The 16,408-nt window shown below is 41.2% G+C and overlaps 2 protein-coding genes across 2 annotated transcripts in view; both read left to right on the plus strand.

The window, feature by feature from the left end:
• The first annotated feature begins 9,979 nt into the window (after window positions 1–9,979).
• On the plus strand, window positions 9,980–12,191 carry fibinb (fin bud initiation factor b). Its single transcript, XM_036584512.1, has one exon. The coding sequence runs from the start codon at window positions 10,204–10,206 to the stop codon at window positions 10,819–10,821; it is 618 nt and encodes a 205-aa protein (XP_036440405.1). The 5' UTR covers window positions 9,980–10,203; the 3' UTR covers window positions 10,822–12,191.
• Window positions 12,192–16,057: 3,866 nt separating this feature from the next.
• The window catches only part of bbox1 (butyrobetaine (gamma), 2-oxoglutarate dioxygenase (gamma-butyrobetaine hydroxylase) 1), a 33,124-nt gene continuing 32,773 nt past the window's right edge, over window positions 16,058–16,408 (plus strand). Inside the window, exon 1 of the mRNA XM_036584252.1 lies at window positions 16,058–16,162. The gene's annotated coding sequence lies outside the window, so the exon portion shown is untranslated. The remainder of the gene's footprint in view (window positions 16,163–16,408) is intronic.

The raw sequence follows: 16,408 nt of genomic DNA on the forward strand, positions 1-16,408 counted from the left end.
TTAATGGCTGTCATTTTACCTCAAATTTGGCCTTGAATGCTTCCATTTGGCCTGGACAATGTGAATCTGAAACAGCTCTCCTGAACAACATATATAATATATTCGACACATGTTGCGAGCGCACCGCAATGCTGGAAACAGACACTATCAAAACGGCTCGCGCCATAAATCTTGCTGACAGCAGTTGCTTCTGGTTGTTATGGTGAGATCATTGCTGTGGCAACAGTATTTATGTTTGGTGTGAAATGTTGCATAGCCATAATTTCCAGAAGGGTCTGACAAGGCCAGAAGTATTTCCTAGAAGTGCTGTTGTGTTGTTGTTGTTTCTTGTAAAGAAACAATAAGAAGCTATTACGTCTTCGCAGTAATGGAATTACTCTGTTGATGATTTGCTGTTGACTGAATCGAATTTAAACATCAGAAGCTCCAAAATCACTTTCATATGAATTGTGTCTCAAATGGTTTGCTCGACTTGCTCTTTGGTATCTCAAATAAAGTATCTCATCCTGAGGCAACTCTTTTCGAAAAAAGATCATTTGTAGTGACGGCAATTTACTGCTTCATCGTAAAGCAGGAGGGATAGACGTTATTGGAACTATAGCTGAATTTGTCTCGTGTTGGAATATTGGTTTCCTGGAGGCAAACAGGAAAGGCATTGACAGGTGTGTGGAGCAGCGCACGCTTGTAAAACAAATTGTTCCTCTATTAATTTTTTTCCCCTCTCTCTTTCACAGCCCTGAATGATGGATGGGGAACAGAAAGAACTCTTATGTCTCTCAGGACGGAAAACAAGTGTCCTGCCAGACGGCTCACAACTTAACTTCTCTTTTGCGCTCTTGTTGGTGGTCATTTTTTCATCTTAAACTCTCGTCTTGTCCATCTCTCCTTCTTTGACACATCCTGGCACGGTCAAAAGAGAAAATTAAAAGACAGTAGCCTACAAACTCTCTCTTGGGTAAACATCCTCTCTCCCTCTCTCTCTCTCTCTCTCTCTCTCTCTCTCTCTCTCTCTCTCTCTCTCTCTCTCTCCAGACAGTTTCCCCCAGCCAAAATGTCCTTGAGCCTTCATTCTTTCCATGCTGTTGAGCAGTGCAGATAGAGAGCCCTCCTTAAATCCCACTCAGGCTGGATCTATGGATGGACGGATGGATCTGCTTTTTGGCAGCTGGTTTGGCGGAAAGCTGCGCTGCCCTAATAGTTATAAAACTTGCTCTACTTAGTTAAATCTCATAAAAACACTTGGACATTTACTGGGAAATTTTCAATTGAAGTAAGAACCTGAATGACCAGCTTAACAGCAAGGTTTATTTAATATTAAGAGGATATAGAGCTTAATGGTAGAAACACCTGAGAATAGATACGCTACTGCCAAAGCTTACTCATGGATGGCGAAAGGCCTAGCTGTTAATAAAACAAGTTTAATGTCTTGTTAATAATTAACTGTCAGGCACTCATGTTTGTCACGGTTGTTGTCCTTGCAGGGTTTTTTATGTTGCTGGTTCTCTTGTATCATTGTTTTTCATATAACAATGATATAAGAAAATGAAAATGATCATGAAAATGATCACATATGAACTGCTATCTTTGAAGAACTTCTTCTTCTCCTTCTTCTTAATTATCTCGTTCACTTCTTCTTCTGTGTTTCACTGAGCCTGAGCCACCAACCGATGTCATCTGAAAACCATATATTTTCTTGTTGTGCACTCCGGCTCCCATAAATTACATAATGTTAATTGTTGATTGTTTCCTTTCGTCTTTGAGTTGCATATACACAATTAAGCTATCATGCACTAATGAATGTCAAAAGGAAGAATACAGGAGTTCAACCGCTCTTCCGTAGCCACATGTGCAGGCCATTACGGTTTAACGATGGTGGCTTTCTTCAAGCAACAGACATGAACGCAGCCTGATCTCATCAATACGGCATCAGCACTGCAAGACCTGCAAGACATTAACAAACAGCACCCAGGAGAGAGAGACACGTTCATGTTCAGTTGGTGTAGAGACTTGAGTCTCTTTCTTTCTGTCTTCCTTTCTTTCTTGCTGCTTTGTGATTCTTCATTCTTTCCATCCTTCTGTCCTTTCGTTCTTTCTTTCTTTCTTCCATTATTTTTCTTTCTTTCTTGCTGCTTTGTGATCTTTCTTCCTTCTTTCATTTATTCCATTCTTTCTTTCCTTCTTTCTTTCTTTCTTTCTTGATGTTTTGTGATTCTTTCTTCCTTCTTTCATTTATTCCATTCTTTCTTTCTTTCTTTCTTTCTTTCTTTCTTTCTTTCTTGATGTTTTGTGATTCTTTCTTCCTTCTTTCATTCCTTCCATTTTTCATTTTTTCTCCAGTCTTTTTCTCAGTTCTCTTTTTCTTTTTTCTTTGCTTTTTTTTCTGTTTATCTTTCTTTTTGTCTTTCTTCATTCCTTTCTTTCCTTAGCATTTCTCACTAATTTCTTTTTTTGTCATTTCTTCTCATTGCTTTCAGATTCTTTGTTTGTTTGTTTCCGTTTCTTTCTTTCTTTCTTTCTTTCTTTCTTTCTTTCTTTCTTTCGTATCATTCTTTTTCTTTCTTTCCATCTTTGTTTCTTCTTTTCCTTTCTTTCTTTTTTCTATTTTCTTTCTTTGCTTCTTTCTTTCTCTCTTTCTTTCTAAATGGGACTTCTTTGTAACCACCTCTGAGTCATGCCTCTATCTGTCTCTATTTTCAGACAGGAAAGGACACAGCCCGTATCTGTCCTGCAGGCTGAGGACTGTGATTTGGGTAATCACGTCTGCGCCGTTTGTCTGGAGCAATCACTCTGTGATTACCTCTGTGTTCCTCTGAAGAGCAGCAGGTAACAGTGAGGTCTGACATGCTGCTCCATGACCTCAAGCTCTGACTCAGAAGAACAATATTACACCTTCTGTGACCCAGTGTTTTGTTCCCAAGAGAGAGGCTTTCAAAAGTCTATCCAGTTAGCTTCTGTGTTGGATTAAATCTTTTTCTAGTTCTTTTGATCCAGGAATTCAGCCCCAAGGGACCAGCCAAAATCCAAACAGATAACGCTATCAATGCATTTTCATTTGCTAAACACTTTGACTGAATCGGTTGATTATTGTTAATCATTCAATCACAAATAAAAATATCAGGTTCAAATGTGGATTTGTAGATTTTTGTGTTTCTTCAGGATAGGATTACCTTCAGTTTCAGTCTGCCAAGACCTGTCATATCTCACCAAGTTCTGATCTTTTGGTAAATGGCACATAAATTGGCAATGTTTTATTCCAAGCCAGATGGGATGTTCCTCAGTATTCTGAGCTTTCATCTAGGTGTGGGTGCTCAGCTCCGGCTCTAGAGGGCTGGTGTCCAGCACTGGTGATTTCCCTTCTCAAACACACCTGGTTCAACTCATCTAATAATTGCCAGGTTTAGTAAGTATGTTTGAGCAGGGAAATGACCAAACTGTGCTGGACGCCGGCCCTCCAGGACCAGAATCACCCCTGGTCTTGGTCCATGTCTGTTGGAGTCTGTGTGAGTGTGGGGCAGAGGGGGGTCTAAGTGAGTTAATTTGGCCTGACTAAGTTTCCATATGAAAAAGTGATGAAGACCGACAATACGTAAGCCAGCAGAGCAGTTGGCGAAGAGGCTCTCGACCACAAATCAACTGGAAAAATCTCATAAGCACTTCAGTATGAACAGCTCCAACATCGCTGGGTTCTCCCTGTGGAGGTCACCACTGTGTTCCTTCCTCTTTCAACTCCTGAAACACCACAGATATGCTCTGTGTTGTTCCATCACAGCACAAGTCACTACTGAATAATGGACTTTTAGGCAGGCCCATTATCCAGGCCAAATAGCCGCTGGAGAATTTGCTTCACTTGGTTTAATAGTGTTCTCAAGAGTATAAATAACTCCTTTAGTCCCCACTTTGTCATTGTACCATAACAATGTCATAATAAAAGTCCCCATGATAACAGTGTCGTTACTCATTTCAATTTTATTTTTCATTTCAATTTTATATTTCTATAACAACTGTGGCCGTTATCTACTTTCCAGCTGACATCATTTACTTCAAGCATCACGGTATGTAAGTGTATGTTTGAGAGTTTATTCCCAGAATCATCATGGCTTCCAAAGCTGTGTCATAATAAAGGAGTTTTAATTGCAGGACCAATAAAAATCTAGCTTTATAAGAGTGGGCAGCTGATCTTCTATCTGGAAGCTTGTTCTGAGGTCACCCTTGGCCCGAGTGTTGGGAACATGTGTGTGATAAAGTGAAAAAGGCTGCTGTGGGACCAAAGCCTTCATTAGCCCTCTGCTGCATCACTGCACCTCACACTTCAAAAGACCTTTGGGTCTTTTCTCAGACTGAATAATTGTTTTTTTGGCTGTGTGTCTGTTACAGAATATCCACTGGCTGTTCAGGCTAAATGATTGGCTGTTACTGCAAGTGGAAATGATGATAAATATTTTAGCACCTGAAGCTTTCAACAGTGTGAGTGTTGCCAACGTGTTTGAACATCTATGGGTGGATCGTGCTCCAACATTTTAACCTTATTGATACACAAAAAGCTATGTTTTTGAATATGTGTGCTTTTCTTGAATGTCAGGAGCAAAAAGTAAGATCTAAAGAATTTATCTTCATACAGAACCTTGTGTCTGTGCATATCTGTGCCCAAAAAAGGGTTCTTTGGAGCGATGGCTTAGAAGAAGAACATTAGATTCCCTAAAGAACATTTGGTAACACTGCCTCATAACAGTAACATAACTATCTCATAAATATGTCATGGCTGTCATGAGTTGCCATGTTCAGTAATACAGCAGTGTTATATTATCATTACAATTAATTTGCATGACAGATGTTATAATGGTGATGGCATGACGGTTTATTAGAGTACATAGCAAAAATTAGCATAAAACACAAGCTGTAGTGGCTTCATGATGCCTGTGATGACACCTACTTGTAATTGTTTAAAGTACTGAACAAAATCTGTCATGACAACTTATGATAGCATATGACATGTTGACATGTTTATGCCAACATTATGGCTCTCATGTCAAACATTATGACATCTATCATGAAAACTCCTGTTAATTATAACAGTAATATTTCTCCACTTTATGGCTACTTTAGGGTCGCAATCATTGAAAGTATTAAATTCAGAAGTGAAATTATTTTCCATGGTGGTCACCTGTATGTTACAGATACCCCAGATAGAGATCAGGTCAAAGGTTTTTGTTTCTTTAATCGAAAGGTTTCTTAGGAAACCAAAGATGGTTCTTCAATTGCTCCAAAGCCCACTTCTGGTACCTTTGAGATTGTTTCGGACTCTATGAATATGTGAATTTCGTGCATGCATGTGTCCCCAGCCTGACATCGCATCCCCTCAGGGGAATGGTAGACAGGAATAGAAAAACATGACACTGCTGTGCTCAGTTTCTGTTTTATTTCTGATGGCTCTGTCCCCAGCATCTGCATCTTTTATGGTCTTCTTGTTCGAAAGCTTCAATAATTGAGACCTTTTCCTTCATGGAAAGTGCTGTGGGTCCAGTGAGACCGTGTTTTATCATGCCTCTGAGAGGATTAATGATGAATCAACCACTTGCCCATAAATCCTGCCCTTTCAGATACACACTGGCCCACTAGCTCAGTTCATATGAGGTTCATGGCATTTATGCCAGTGCCCAGGTTTTTCCTGCCAAGCGGATGGCCTCAATTCAGCTCAACCACAACGGAACCGCACAAAGTTGTGATTTACTTAAGGATCTGCCCACATATAACATGGTGACTTTAAGGATATTTATGCTACATCATCTCAGTGAAGCATGTGGAAAGAGAACAGAATCTTCAACCCGCAGCCCGGGAGTTCATTCGTTTACACGATTCGGCTATGCCATCAATTACGCGCTCACTGACCGCTGACTACAATGGTACAACAGTTCAGCTAGACAGCTGAAAATGAGGACTTTGTTTAAACTTGCATAGTTGCTATTGATGGCTAATAAAAACATTCAGTTCCTTCTGAGGAAACTGAATATGCTGAAATTACTAATGAGTCTCCGTTCTTAGGAAACTTGACAATGATAAAAGTTCTCAAGGAGCTGGACGCAATGCATTTAGAAGGATCTGAGACCACCTTTGAAATGAGCGATGAGAGCAGAGTCAGAGCCAGCAGCTCATAGTGCATTTCTGTAGGAGGAACCTCGGGGGAACCAGGTTCAAAGGGGTTCAGGGTGTATACAGAAGGTTCCTCAGAATTTTGCTTGGAAGAGTCATAAAAGTTAAAAGTGTCTCTGGAGAATGCAAGGTAGGGAACAACTGATCCTGACATAGTGAAAACTGAAACTCTTCTGCACACACACATGCATGCTCTCTCTCAGTTAAGCTGTCTGCCCCTCGCTCCCTTTGGCTCACATGTTGTGCTCTGTCTGTGGTGGGTTTTTTATGACTCTGAAGAGTGTTTGTTGGGAGCCCGGGAAGCTTTTTTTTTTTTAAAGCTGTGTAGGAGACACGCCCTCAAAAGTTACTCATTACTTCATTCTCTGTGACACACCAGATCGAATGCAGTTTTTCAGAGTCAAGTCAGAACGTTGACAGAACATGTGTGTGCGTGTCCATATGGTCTTGCCAATTCTGTGAAAATGATGAAACACAAAGTGCAGTATATCAGTCAGTCATGACCAAATGCATGTCTCATGATCACTACATTGACTCACCTCTGGCCAGTTTTCACTCTTTAAAATAATGCTGCCAAGGCCTCTTTGGAGCAATGCCTTTAATGAACCAAATATAACAGGATGGAGAGCGATTTAACCATGCAAGGAACCATTTAACATTCAAATAGTTCTTTGAGTTCTCTTGGTTCCATATGTAAGCTTCTCCTTTACCAAAGAACCCCCTTTTTTAAGGGTTGGTTCCCTAAAGGACCTTTTAAGTGAGTAAGCTTTTTGAAGAACTATCCTTTGAGAGCTTTGTCAGGCAACCAAAAGGTGTTCTTTAGAAGACCCCTTTTGGTTCCTTAGAGAACTTTTCAATTAGGTGGGCTCAGTTGGGTTTTTAAAGAATTATCCTTTGAAAGATATAGGGAACCAAATGTTTTTGGGGGTGCAACGCCATAGAAAAACACTTCTTTGTTCCACAAAGAACCTTTTAACTGAGTAGTTTTAGGATGTTTTTAAAGAACCATCCACTGAGAGTTTTAGGGAACAAAACGTCTTCCTTGGAACAATGCCATTTAAGAAATACTTTCAGTTCTGTTCCCTAACAAACTTTTGTTTCAATTGGGTTTTAAGAGAACCATACACTGACAGGTTTAGTAGGCAAAAATGGTTCTCCGGATCAATATCATAGAGGTTCCCTAAAGAATGAAATGGGTTCTTTTTATTTATTTTTTTTTAAAGAATCAGCGATTGAAAGATTCTTAAGGGAATCAAAAGGTGTTCTGTGGAGCAATGCCAAAGGAGAACCAATTCTGGCTCCCTAAAGCACTTTTCAATGAAGTGGTTTCATCTGCGTTTTTAAAGTACCATCCATTGAATGGCTCTTTAGGGAACCAGAAAGACTTTTATGGAGCAAAGTCATACAAAAATATTTCTGTTTCCTTAAAGAATCTTTCAACTAAGTAGTTTCAATTACATTGTTAAAGAACTACTATTCTACTCTTCTGCTATATTGCTTCAAATCCTTTTTAGAACCCTTACTTAAGGGTATCTGACACACTTAAAACAGTTCATCTTTTTTATTAGTTTATTTTTCATATTATCAGATCATTTTTTCCTAATGCTGTGAAGTGTTTCTGACTTATTCATTTTTATTTGACCTTGCTTCATCTGGCTAATATCAGAGTTGACTGAGATGACAGTTCACACTAAGAAGTATTTTCTTTTGTGTGTCTATGTATTCACACCCTTCTGCCAGGGGCCCCTTCGGGAGAGTGAGAAAGAAGAGCTCACCATGGTGTCAGGGCCAAGCAGCGCCTGCTTAGTCTCATGCTCTACAGAGGTCGTGACCTTTCATCATCACTCAGCGCCCCTCTTTGGAGTAATAGGCAGAAGGAGCAGCTCAGAGAGGGCCGGGCGGAGAGCCGCCTGTGGAAATGAAGATCGCAGCAGTAAAGAGAGCACTTTTCTTTTCAAAGGCACGTCAACCACCTGGCACCTTCAATACAGGCCAGTGAAAAGCAACATGGGGCGTCCAGCAATGTGTCTTTCACTCTTGTAGTTAAACTGGACTTTCCTCTCTTTAACTTTCTCAGTGCCAAGAGCTTCAAATCTTATTAAAACTGAATGGAACTTAATTGAACACTTAAATCATATCTTTGTGTTTCGGTGCATTTAAACATGTAGGAACCTGCTAGGCTGGGGTCAACTGCCATTACTAATTTAAGCAGAGGGTTAGAGTTGTACTGAGGCTTTGACATCATCACATCATCCACTTAATTTAGATCTTCATCTTGAAAAGCTTATTGAGAGATTGTTCACCACTTTCTTATTAACATGTTTGACAAGCAGCAACAAGAAGTACCTTGCAGAATAATAAAAGCATAACAATAAGAGGTAACATTGTAAGTCTTTATGTGCTGTACAGCACCTTTAAAAGTGTTACAATCTGCTTTAAATAAGCAATAACTACAAAATAAGACAAAGTGCACAATGAACTGTTAACCCCTTACCAAGTCATGGGCCTGGCGGCAGGCTCACAGTTTTGTTTACTTCTATAACATAAGAAAAGCTCCATAAGTTTGCATTAAAGACCCTGAATAAAAAGCCTTAGTATGTAATAAGCCTAGAATGTTAGGTGGTTAATATATCACAGAAAACAGCACACAAATAAAATCCATGACCAGTGCCTGGACATAAAATTGGGAAAATGTCGAGAGTAAAAATCTGTTTTTAAAGGGCTGTATCACGTTTTTCTTGTACTTTATTCTCCTCCATGCTTGCATGGTTATATATGCCAGAAACAATCATACTTAATTTTTTACACAACCATTTTCCAACCACTTATTATCACTTAGAATTAAACAGGCGGTTTTATTACTGAGCTTTTAAGACTGATATAAGGCAGTCCAGGCTGAAACACTCCTTATAACTTCAGCATGAATGGGCGGGCTAAACTTCTGTAGGCTTAATATGTAAGATATCATAAACTATGCAGAAAACTAACAATAGAAACAAATTGAGATACTTGTTTTTTTTTTGTACAGCAGAATTGCTAAGATGTATTAACAGGAGGTGATCCAAACGTGAGGAGACAAGGTGAATTATTTATTCAGAAGGGAACATGTGTGTGAGTGTGTGTCAGGAGGGGGTGTGTGTGTCCATATGGCTTATATTATATATCTTGCCAATTCTGTGAAAATGATGAAACACAAAGTGCAGTATATCAACCAGTCACAACCAAATGCATGTTGCATGGACTAAACATCTGTAGGCTGAATAAGTAAGATAATGTAAATTATGTAATTTAAAAATTTAAATTGAGATTCTTTCAAATTGAGATACCACAGATCCGTTTTTTGCCAGCAGAATTGCTGAGACTTATTAACAGGGAGGTGATTCAAACATGAAATGTCAATGTGAGGTATTTATTCTAAGTACTGATCTGCCTCAGAGTATTTAGAGAAAAAAAAAAGTTAATATTTTCATAGGGTCTTAAAGGAAATCCCAATATGTTCGAAGACGTCCTGTCAGATTTGAAAGCACCACCTCTCATCTCTCGTGTATGTATTTTTTTGCCTCATTCACCTCCCTTAAAAGCTCCTAATAGCTTCTGCTCCTTTAATCCTAAACTCCAGCCAGCGATGTGCTCTGCCTTGTAAGTGAAGCGGTGACGGGGGTTTGTAATTTGAGAGAGGGAGCCGGGCTATCATTAGTGCCTTAGCCAGATGTTGGGCAGCCACACGCACGCGCGCGCACGCACCCGGGGACAGAGCCCATTGCAGCACACCGTGTTTTTGGGCCATTCGGGCAGCCGTCTGATTCAGCTTCTAGTGAGCAAGTCCGGAGGGGCGAGTGTGAACGCTCGAGCCTTGGGGGTCCGGGTGGCTTTTAGCTCGCGCTTTCTTCGCGTATGGAAATGTCGCGCTCCGCTTTAGAGATGCTCGGTGCAGAAGAAAGGAGACTGGCTACAGATCGGGTCTGAAGAGGTGCGCGTAAAAGTGGGCGCGCTTTGGTGCAAAAAAGACGAGTTCTGGAGAAAAACGGGGGAAACATTCCTACACAGACACACAGGATGGTGCTGCACGCGGGACTGCTTCTGAGCGCGTGGGCGATGGTGTGCACGCACGCCCTGTTCATGGGTCCGCTGCACCCGGAGATGTCCAATGGCACCTTCCACCACTACTTCGTGCCGGACGGTAACTACGAGGAAAACGACGACCCGGAAAAGTGCCAGATGCTGTTCCGCGTGACGGACGAGCGGCGCCCGTGCAGCGAGGACGCGGACGCCGACGCAGTGGTGCGCGAGGACTTCACCTTGGTGCGGCGGCAGGCGGAGGACGCGGCGCGCGTGCTGGAGGGGCTCGCGCGCAGCGTGGCGCTCGACCTGGACGGCGAGGAGAGCTACGCTCGCTACCTGCGGCGCGAGACCACGCAGATCAGCGAGGCGTTCGCCGCGTCCGAGCGCGCGCTCCTCGAGCTCGAGGGCAAGTTCGCGCAGAGCCGCGAGCGCGAGGAGGCTCGCCGCCCCAGCGAAGACTTCGCGGGCATGGCGGCGCACGCGCGCGACTTGCTGCGCGAGACGCGCCACCTCGCCGTCTCCCTCGTCGACCACCACGAGCTGCTCTCGCTCGTCGTGCGCAGCCACGGCGCGCGCCTCAGCCGTCTCAAGAACGAGTATCTGAAGGGATGAAGTAGAGGGACCGAGGGGTACGCGTGCGCGAACACGCGGACGGGCACGCGCTTTAACCGAACAGAACTGATAGGAAAAAAAGGTGCAATTGGTTTGTCTTTTTTTTTTTCTATTTGTATTCCTGTTTTGAAGTTGCTTGATGCGAATGTACGCATGGGTTCCGGATGAATGAAATATATCACACCAGCACAGTTATTATCCTCCAGTTCACTTACTTTTACCAGTATCTGTGCTGTATATTTTGTTCTTGTGGATCTGATGTGTACGTTTGAATCGGCCACATTACTCGGGTATTTGGCCAAAATTAATGCAGCTGTTTCGTGCAATGTTCAGTCCACTGCCCCACGCAGATTGGACACAGCACGGACGAGCCGTCCAGTGCTCAGATATTCACCTCTTGGTGCTTACTCATTCGGACAGACGGTCTGAACACGCAGACTCTTCGTCAGAAGAGTCCAGGCATTTATCAGCATGTGGAAATAGTAACGGGTGTTAACTTTTACTAGCACTCGGCCAAGAAATGTACAGTACTTGAATGTTTATGTTCTGCAAAAACCATGAAAAACAGATGGACACATAGTTTTATGGTGCATGTTTCAAAATACAAAAAAAAAGAGAATAAAAAAAGGAAAAAAAATACTTTGGATATACTTGATTCATGACGCATAGGTTCCACACAAATGAAATATATGACGTCAGTACAGTGGATGCCAAAAGTACATATCAGTGCAATAATGGCCAGAAAAAGTAAGTTATATGTTTTATTTAGGTTGAACAGTGTGCACAGCTGAGTCAAGTAAATCCAGAGCTTTTTACTTTCAGTGAAATATGAATATGCGTTTAGAATATGCACCATTGAAAACTATAATCTGTCTTTAGTGTTAGTTCAGTAGCAATGGTTAAACATTCAGTCTGACTATCCTCCTGAAACATACGGCTGAAGTCTATTATGTAAAACAGCATTTATTATTATTAATTATTATTATTATTGTTATTGTTATTATTATTATTATTATTAAGAAGAGGAGAAATGTATTTGGACGTATGGACTTTTTTATGTTCCATGGTAAATCTGTACATTTGAATATGTTATATATGTGTCTAAGTTGTTAAACTGTGAGTGTCTATATTTTTATGGGGTGGGGAAGAGCTTCATTGTATGTTATTCATGTAATGAGATGTTGCAGTAAGAATATATTCTTGTAATTATTCTCTGAGATGTTGTGAGAGAAAGAGAGCGGGGATGACGCATCCTCAGAACCAAAGATAACTGCGGGCAGGAATATTGGACTTCAGACCTTTTACCATGTGGAGCTGCATTCCTGAGAGGTTGGGTTTGTTCCACTTTGTAATAAAAATCTTTAAAGATGGAGGTTTGCGTGTTTTGGTGTTGGAAGGCTTTTGGAGTTGTTTTTAAACGTGACACGCAGACAGAGAATGAGTCAGGATCATAAAGCACAAGCAAGGCAGATTTCTAATTATGAAGAAATCAGAAAAGTCAGACACGTGTCATACACACTTCGGGACACTTCATGTCCTGCTCTTTCATTTAGGGAGAGCGAGAGAGAGCGAGAGAGAGAGAGAGAGAGAGAGAGAGAGAGAGAGAGAGAGGGAAATGTTAAATGTTTTGTTTCACCGAGTCTTAGGCAATACTGTGAGAACACTGAATTGAATTTAATTGGACTGAATTGAATTGAGACAGAAACAGAGACTTCAATGGGAATTTCACTGATTTTGTTTCTGCACTTCTGCATATTAACATCATTAAGATGCAAACTAAATCATTCATAGTGGTTTGACATGAAATACTCCATTCTAAGAAACTTAGAGAAAGTCAGAATTGTTCACAGCTGTGGTGAGAGGAACCAGACATCCAAAGCGTTTAATGTCTCTAAAAGCAACATCACAGGAATGTATTACATGCTGTCTAATGCCAGAGTCATTATTTAGCAATATTTTTGAGATAAAAAAATGTATTTTTAAAATGGTGAGACACATGCAGAGCATTGTAAGGCAAAATAATACCCAACGATTTTTTTTTTTTCAAATTTACCACTATTTTACCATAGTCAGCATTACATCTTAACTCACAAGACATGTGTAGGTCAATTTAGGTTATTTTAGATAGTAATAGTAAATAAAATGGCTATATCTGTGTTGTAGAGATCTCTACCCCGATTCCTATCACTACTATAAAAATCTGAGTCTACAAGTTTCTCTACAATGCACCATTTCACAACAAACCACTCCAAATGACTGTTTACATCTCAAAAAATGTACATTGTAAACATTTAGGGTGGTTTGATGCGAAATGGTGCATTGTAGAGAAACGTAGACTTTATTGACAGTGATTTATTTACAGTGGTGGTGCTAGCGATCTCAAAGTCTATATATACATATAGAAACATAGATTCAATTCTGTAGAATGTTTAAAAAACCTCTTAAATTGACAAACAAGACTTTTCAACATAATAAGTCACTCATGTACAAACCATTCAGAAGTCCATGGATCTTGTTCCTCTGTAGCCTTTATTAAACTGCTTTAAAGTGGGCTACCCACACACATTTGTATTTCCTCAGTGAAATCTATGTGCGAATGTGTGCCAAAGCAGTGTCAGAGAACGGCCAATTTCTTCAAAGGACAGAGATTACAGCCAAAGCCTGAGAACAGGTTTTAAATTAGAGAAGGAGTGAAAGACAGGGATTTCACAGCAGCACATTCTCAAAGCAGTTTATGATGCATGTAGGAATATGCAGGGTTTAATAGAAAGCAACAGATAGACAGCAGCTGCAACTGTGCTTTTTCGTAAGCCCATACAGGTGCTTGGGTATCGGTTTAGCTCATGGGAATGCAGTCATGCTAACAGCTGCTGAGGAGTAGTTCTCTGTTGAGTGTTTCCCCCATAAATGTTTTGTTTTAGGGCAATTGTGGAAGTGGAAATCGTCAGTGGTCACAGTGAGCTCTCAATTTCTGGGCCAAAGGGCATTGACTGAGTGTTTGTGTGTGTGTATGTGTGTGTGTGTGTGTGTGTGTGTTAAAGAGAGAGAGGGAGGGAGGGAGAGAGGGAGGGAGGGAGGGAGGGAGGGAGTGAGACAGAGGGAGAGAGAAAGAGAACACATATCATGCTGCAATATTACAAGCACCTTTTAATAAAATGTGATACCATTACATGATGCTAAAATAAATTCACAATAAGGTCACTGCTGGCTGTTCACCAGCTTGGCACAAGACACTGTTTGGCCAACACTAAAAGGCTACTTACATCACATGAATTACAACACTGCAGCTTTTCATCAAGTTGAATGTTTGTAAACCTGCTGATGTGCATGGATTTCGTCACTGTTGATGTACGTATGTTTCTGTTAATCTATCTACACTATTCACATTAGTGAATTAAGCTACTTTAAGGTGCAACCACTGCTGATACAGGCGTTCAACTACCCATACACAGCTTCTATTATCTACATAGAAAAGCATCACAGATACAATGATACTCTGAAGCTGCTCCACCACGTCCACCATGCCCAATGCCAAGCAGCTGGAGGGGTATAAAGCCCCCCAGCACTGGCCTGCTGTGGAGCTGCATTCTCTGGAGTGATGAACTTCATGAAGAACAGCAATACATCAGTACCTGGCCTCTTTAATGCTCTTGTGCCTGAAGCAATGAGATCCTCACAGCAATATTCCAACATATAGTGTAAAACCATCACAGTAGAGTAGAGGCTTTTACTGCAGCAAAGATGGGCAAACTTCGTATTAATACTCTATCCAGTCACTAGCCACTTTCTTAGGTCCAGCTACCCACACCCAAATAACCCCTCCTCAGTGGTGGTCCTGTGGGGTTCATGACCACCTGATCAATGATGAATGGGGTAAAGTATATATATGTCTGTAATATGTCACTGCAGTGCTGGAAATGACCCTCTACACCAATAATACCTGCTCAGTGATGGTGTCCTGACCACTGAAAAATGGAGTAAAGTGGTATACACACTCACTGGCCACTTTATTAGGTATACGTCTCTTCACACGCATATGAACTTGAGTGACATCCCATTCTTAATCCATAGGCATTAATATGATGTCGACCCACCCTTTGCAGCTATAACAGCTTCAACTCTTCTGGGAAGGCTTTCCACAAGGTTTAGGAGTGTGTTTGTAGGAATTTTTGACCATTCTTCCAGAAGAGCATTTGTGAGGTCAGACACTGATTTTGGACGAGAAGGCCTGGCTTGCAGTCTCCGCTCTAATTCATCCCAAAGGTGTTCTATCGGGTTGAGGTCAGGACAGTGCAGGCCAGTCAAGTTCTTCCAAACCAAACTCGACTCGCTCATCCATGTCTTTATGGGCCTTGCTTTGTGCACTGGTGCGCAGTCATGTTGGAACAGGAAGTGATCGGAACACCTGAATTCAATGATTTGGATGGGTGAGTGGATACTTTTGGCTATATATATATATATATATATATATATATATATATATATATATATATATATTAATGAGGCATAAAATTATGACCACCTCCTTGTTTCTACACTCATTGTCCATCTTATCAGCTCCACTTACTATATAGGTGCACTTTGTAGTTCTACAATTACAGACTGTAGTCCGTCTGTTTCTCTGCATACTTTGTTAGCCCCCTTTAACCCTGTTCTTCAGTGGTCAGGACCCCCATGTACCCTCACAGAGAAGGTACTATTTGAGTGGTGGATCATTCTCAGCAGTGCAGTAACATTGACGTGGTGATCGTGTGTTAGTGTGTGTTGTGCTGGTACGAGTGGATCAGACACAGCAGTGCTGCTGGAGTTATAAACAAACAAATCAAACAAATAAATAAATAAAAAATAAATATATATATATATATATATATATATATATATACATATATATGTATATGTATATATATATATGTGTATGTATATATATATATATGTGTGTGTGTGTGTGTGTGTGTGTTGAGAATGACCCACCACCCCAATAATACCCGATCAGTGGAGGTCCGGGGGGTGTCCTGACCACTGAAAAATATATGTAAATTGCTCAGAGCGTGTGTGGTTTGCAAGCCTAAGGTACGCACGCCCGTGGGTGTGATCACGTTTAAAACAGAGATTAAAAACTTTAAACTTTTAAAAGTTTTAAACTGCTCTCAGACAGATTTCAGTTTCACTTTTTAGCGATCAGCAGATTACAGCCACTGTAACCTTTCTCATTAAGGCCATGGCGCTCTGCTCGGCTCTGACCTTTCCCCTACTTCCTCTCTCCGCGTCTGCACGCTGATCTCAATATAAACGCTCATGCCCGAATAACACCTCCTCCCTCCGCCGCCGTGCCGCACTGCCGGTAAGTTCACCCTCACTGCACCGACTGCATGTGAGCTTTATTCTCTCTTATTAGCAGTACACTGCTCGGATAGTGCACCTGCACAGGACAGAGGTTTATTTCAGTCTACAGTGTTATGCTTCACTCGTCGGCTAACAGTGAAAGCACGGTAGTGTCGAGAGGCTAGCCGGTAAGCTAGCATGAAAAACTGAAAACGTAAATTACTCTTACACACATTCTGCCTCCGCGCCATTGTTCATTTCTACA

The sequence above is a fragment of the Colossoma macropomum genome, unplaced genomic scaffold, assembly GCF_904425465.1.
Source record: "Colossoma macropomum unplaced genomic scaffold, Colossoma_macropomum, whole genome shotgun sequence".
NCBI classification, from domain to species: Eukaryota; Metazoa; Chordata; class Actinopteri; order Characiformes; family Serrasalmidae; genus Colossoma; species Colossoma macropomum.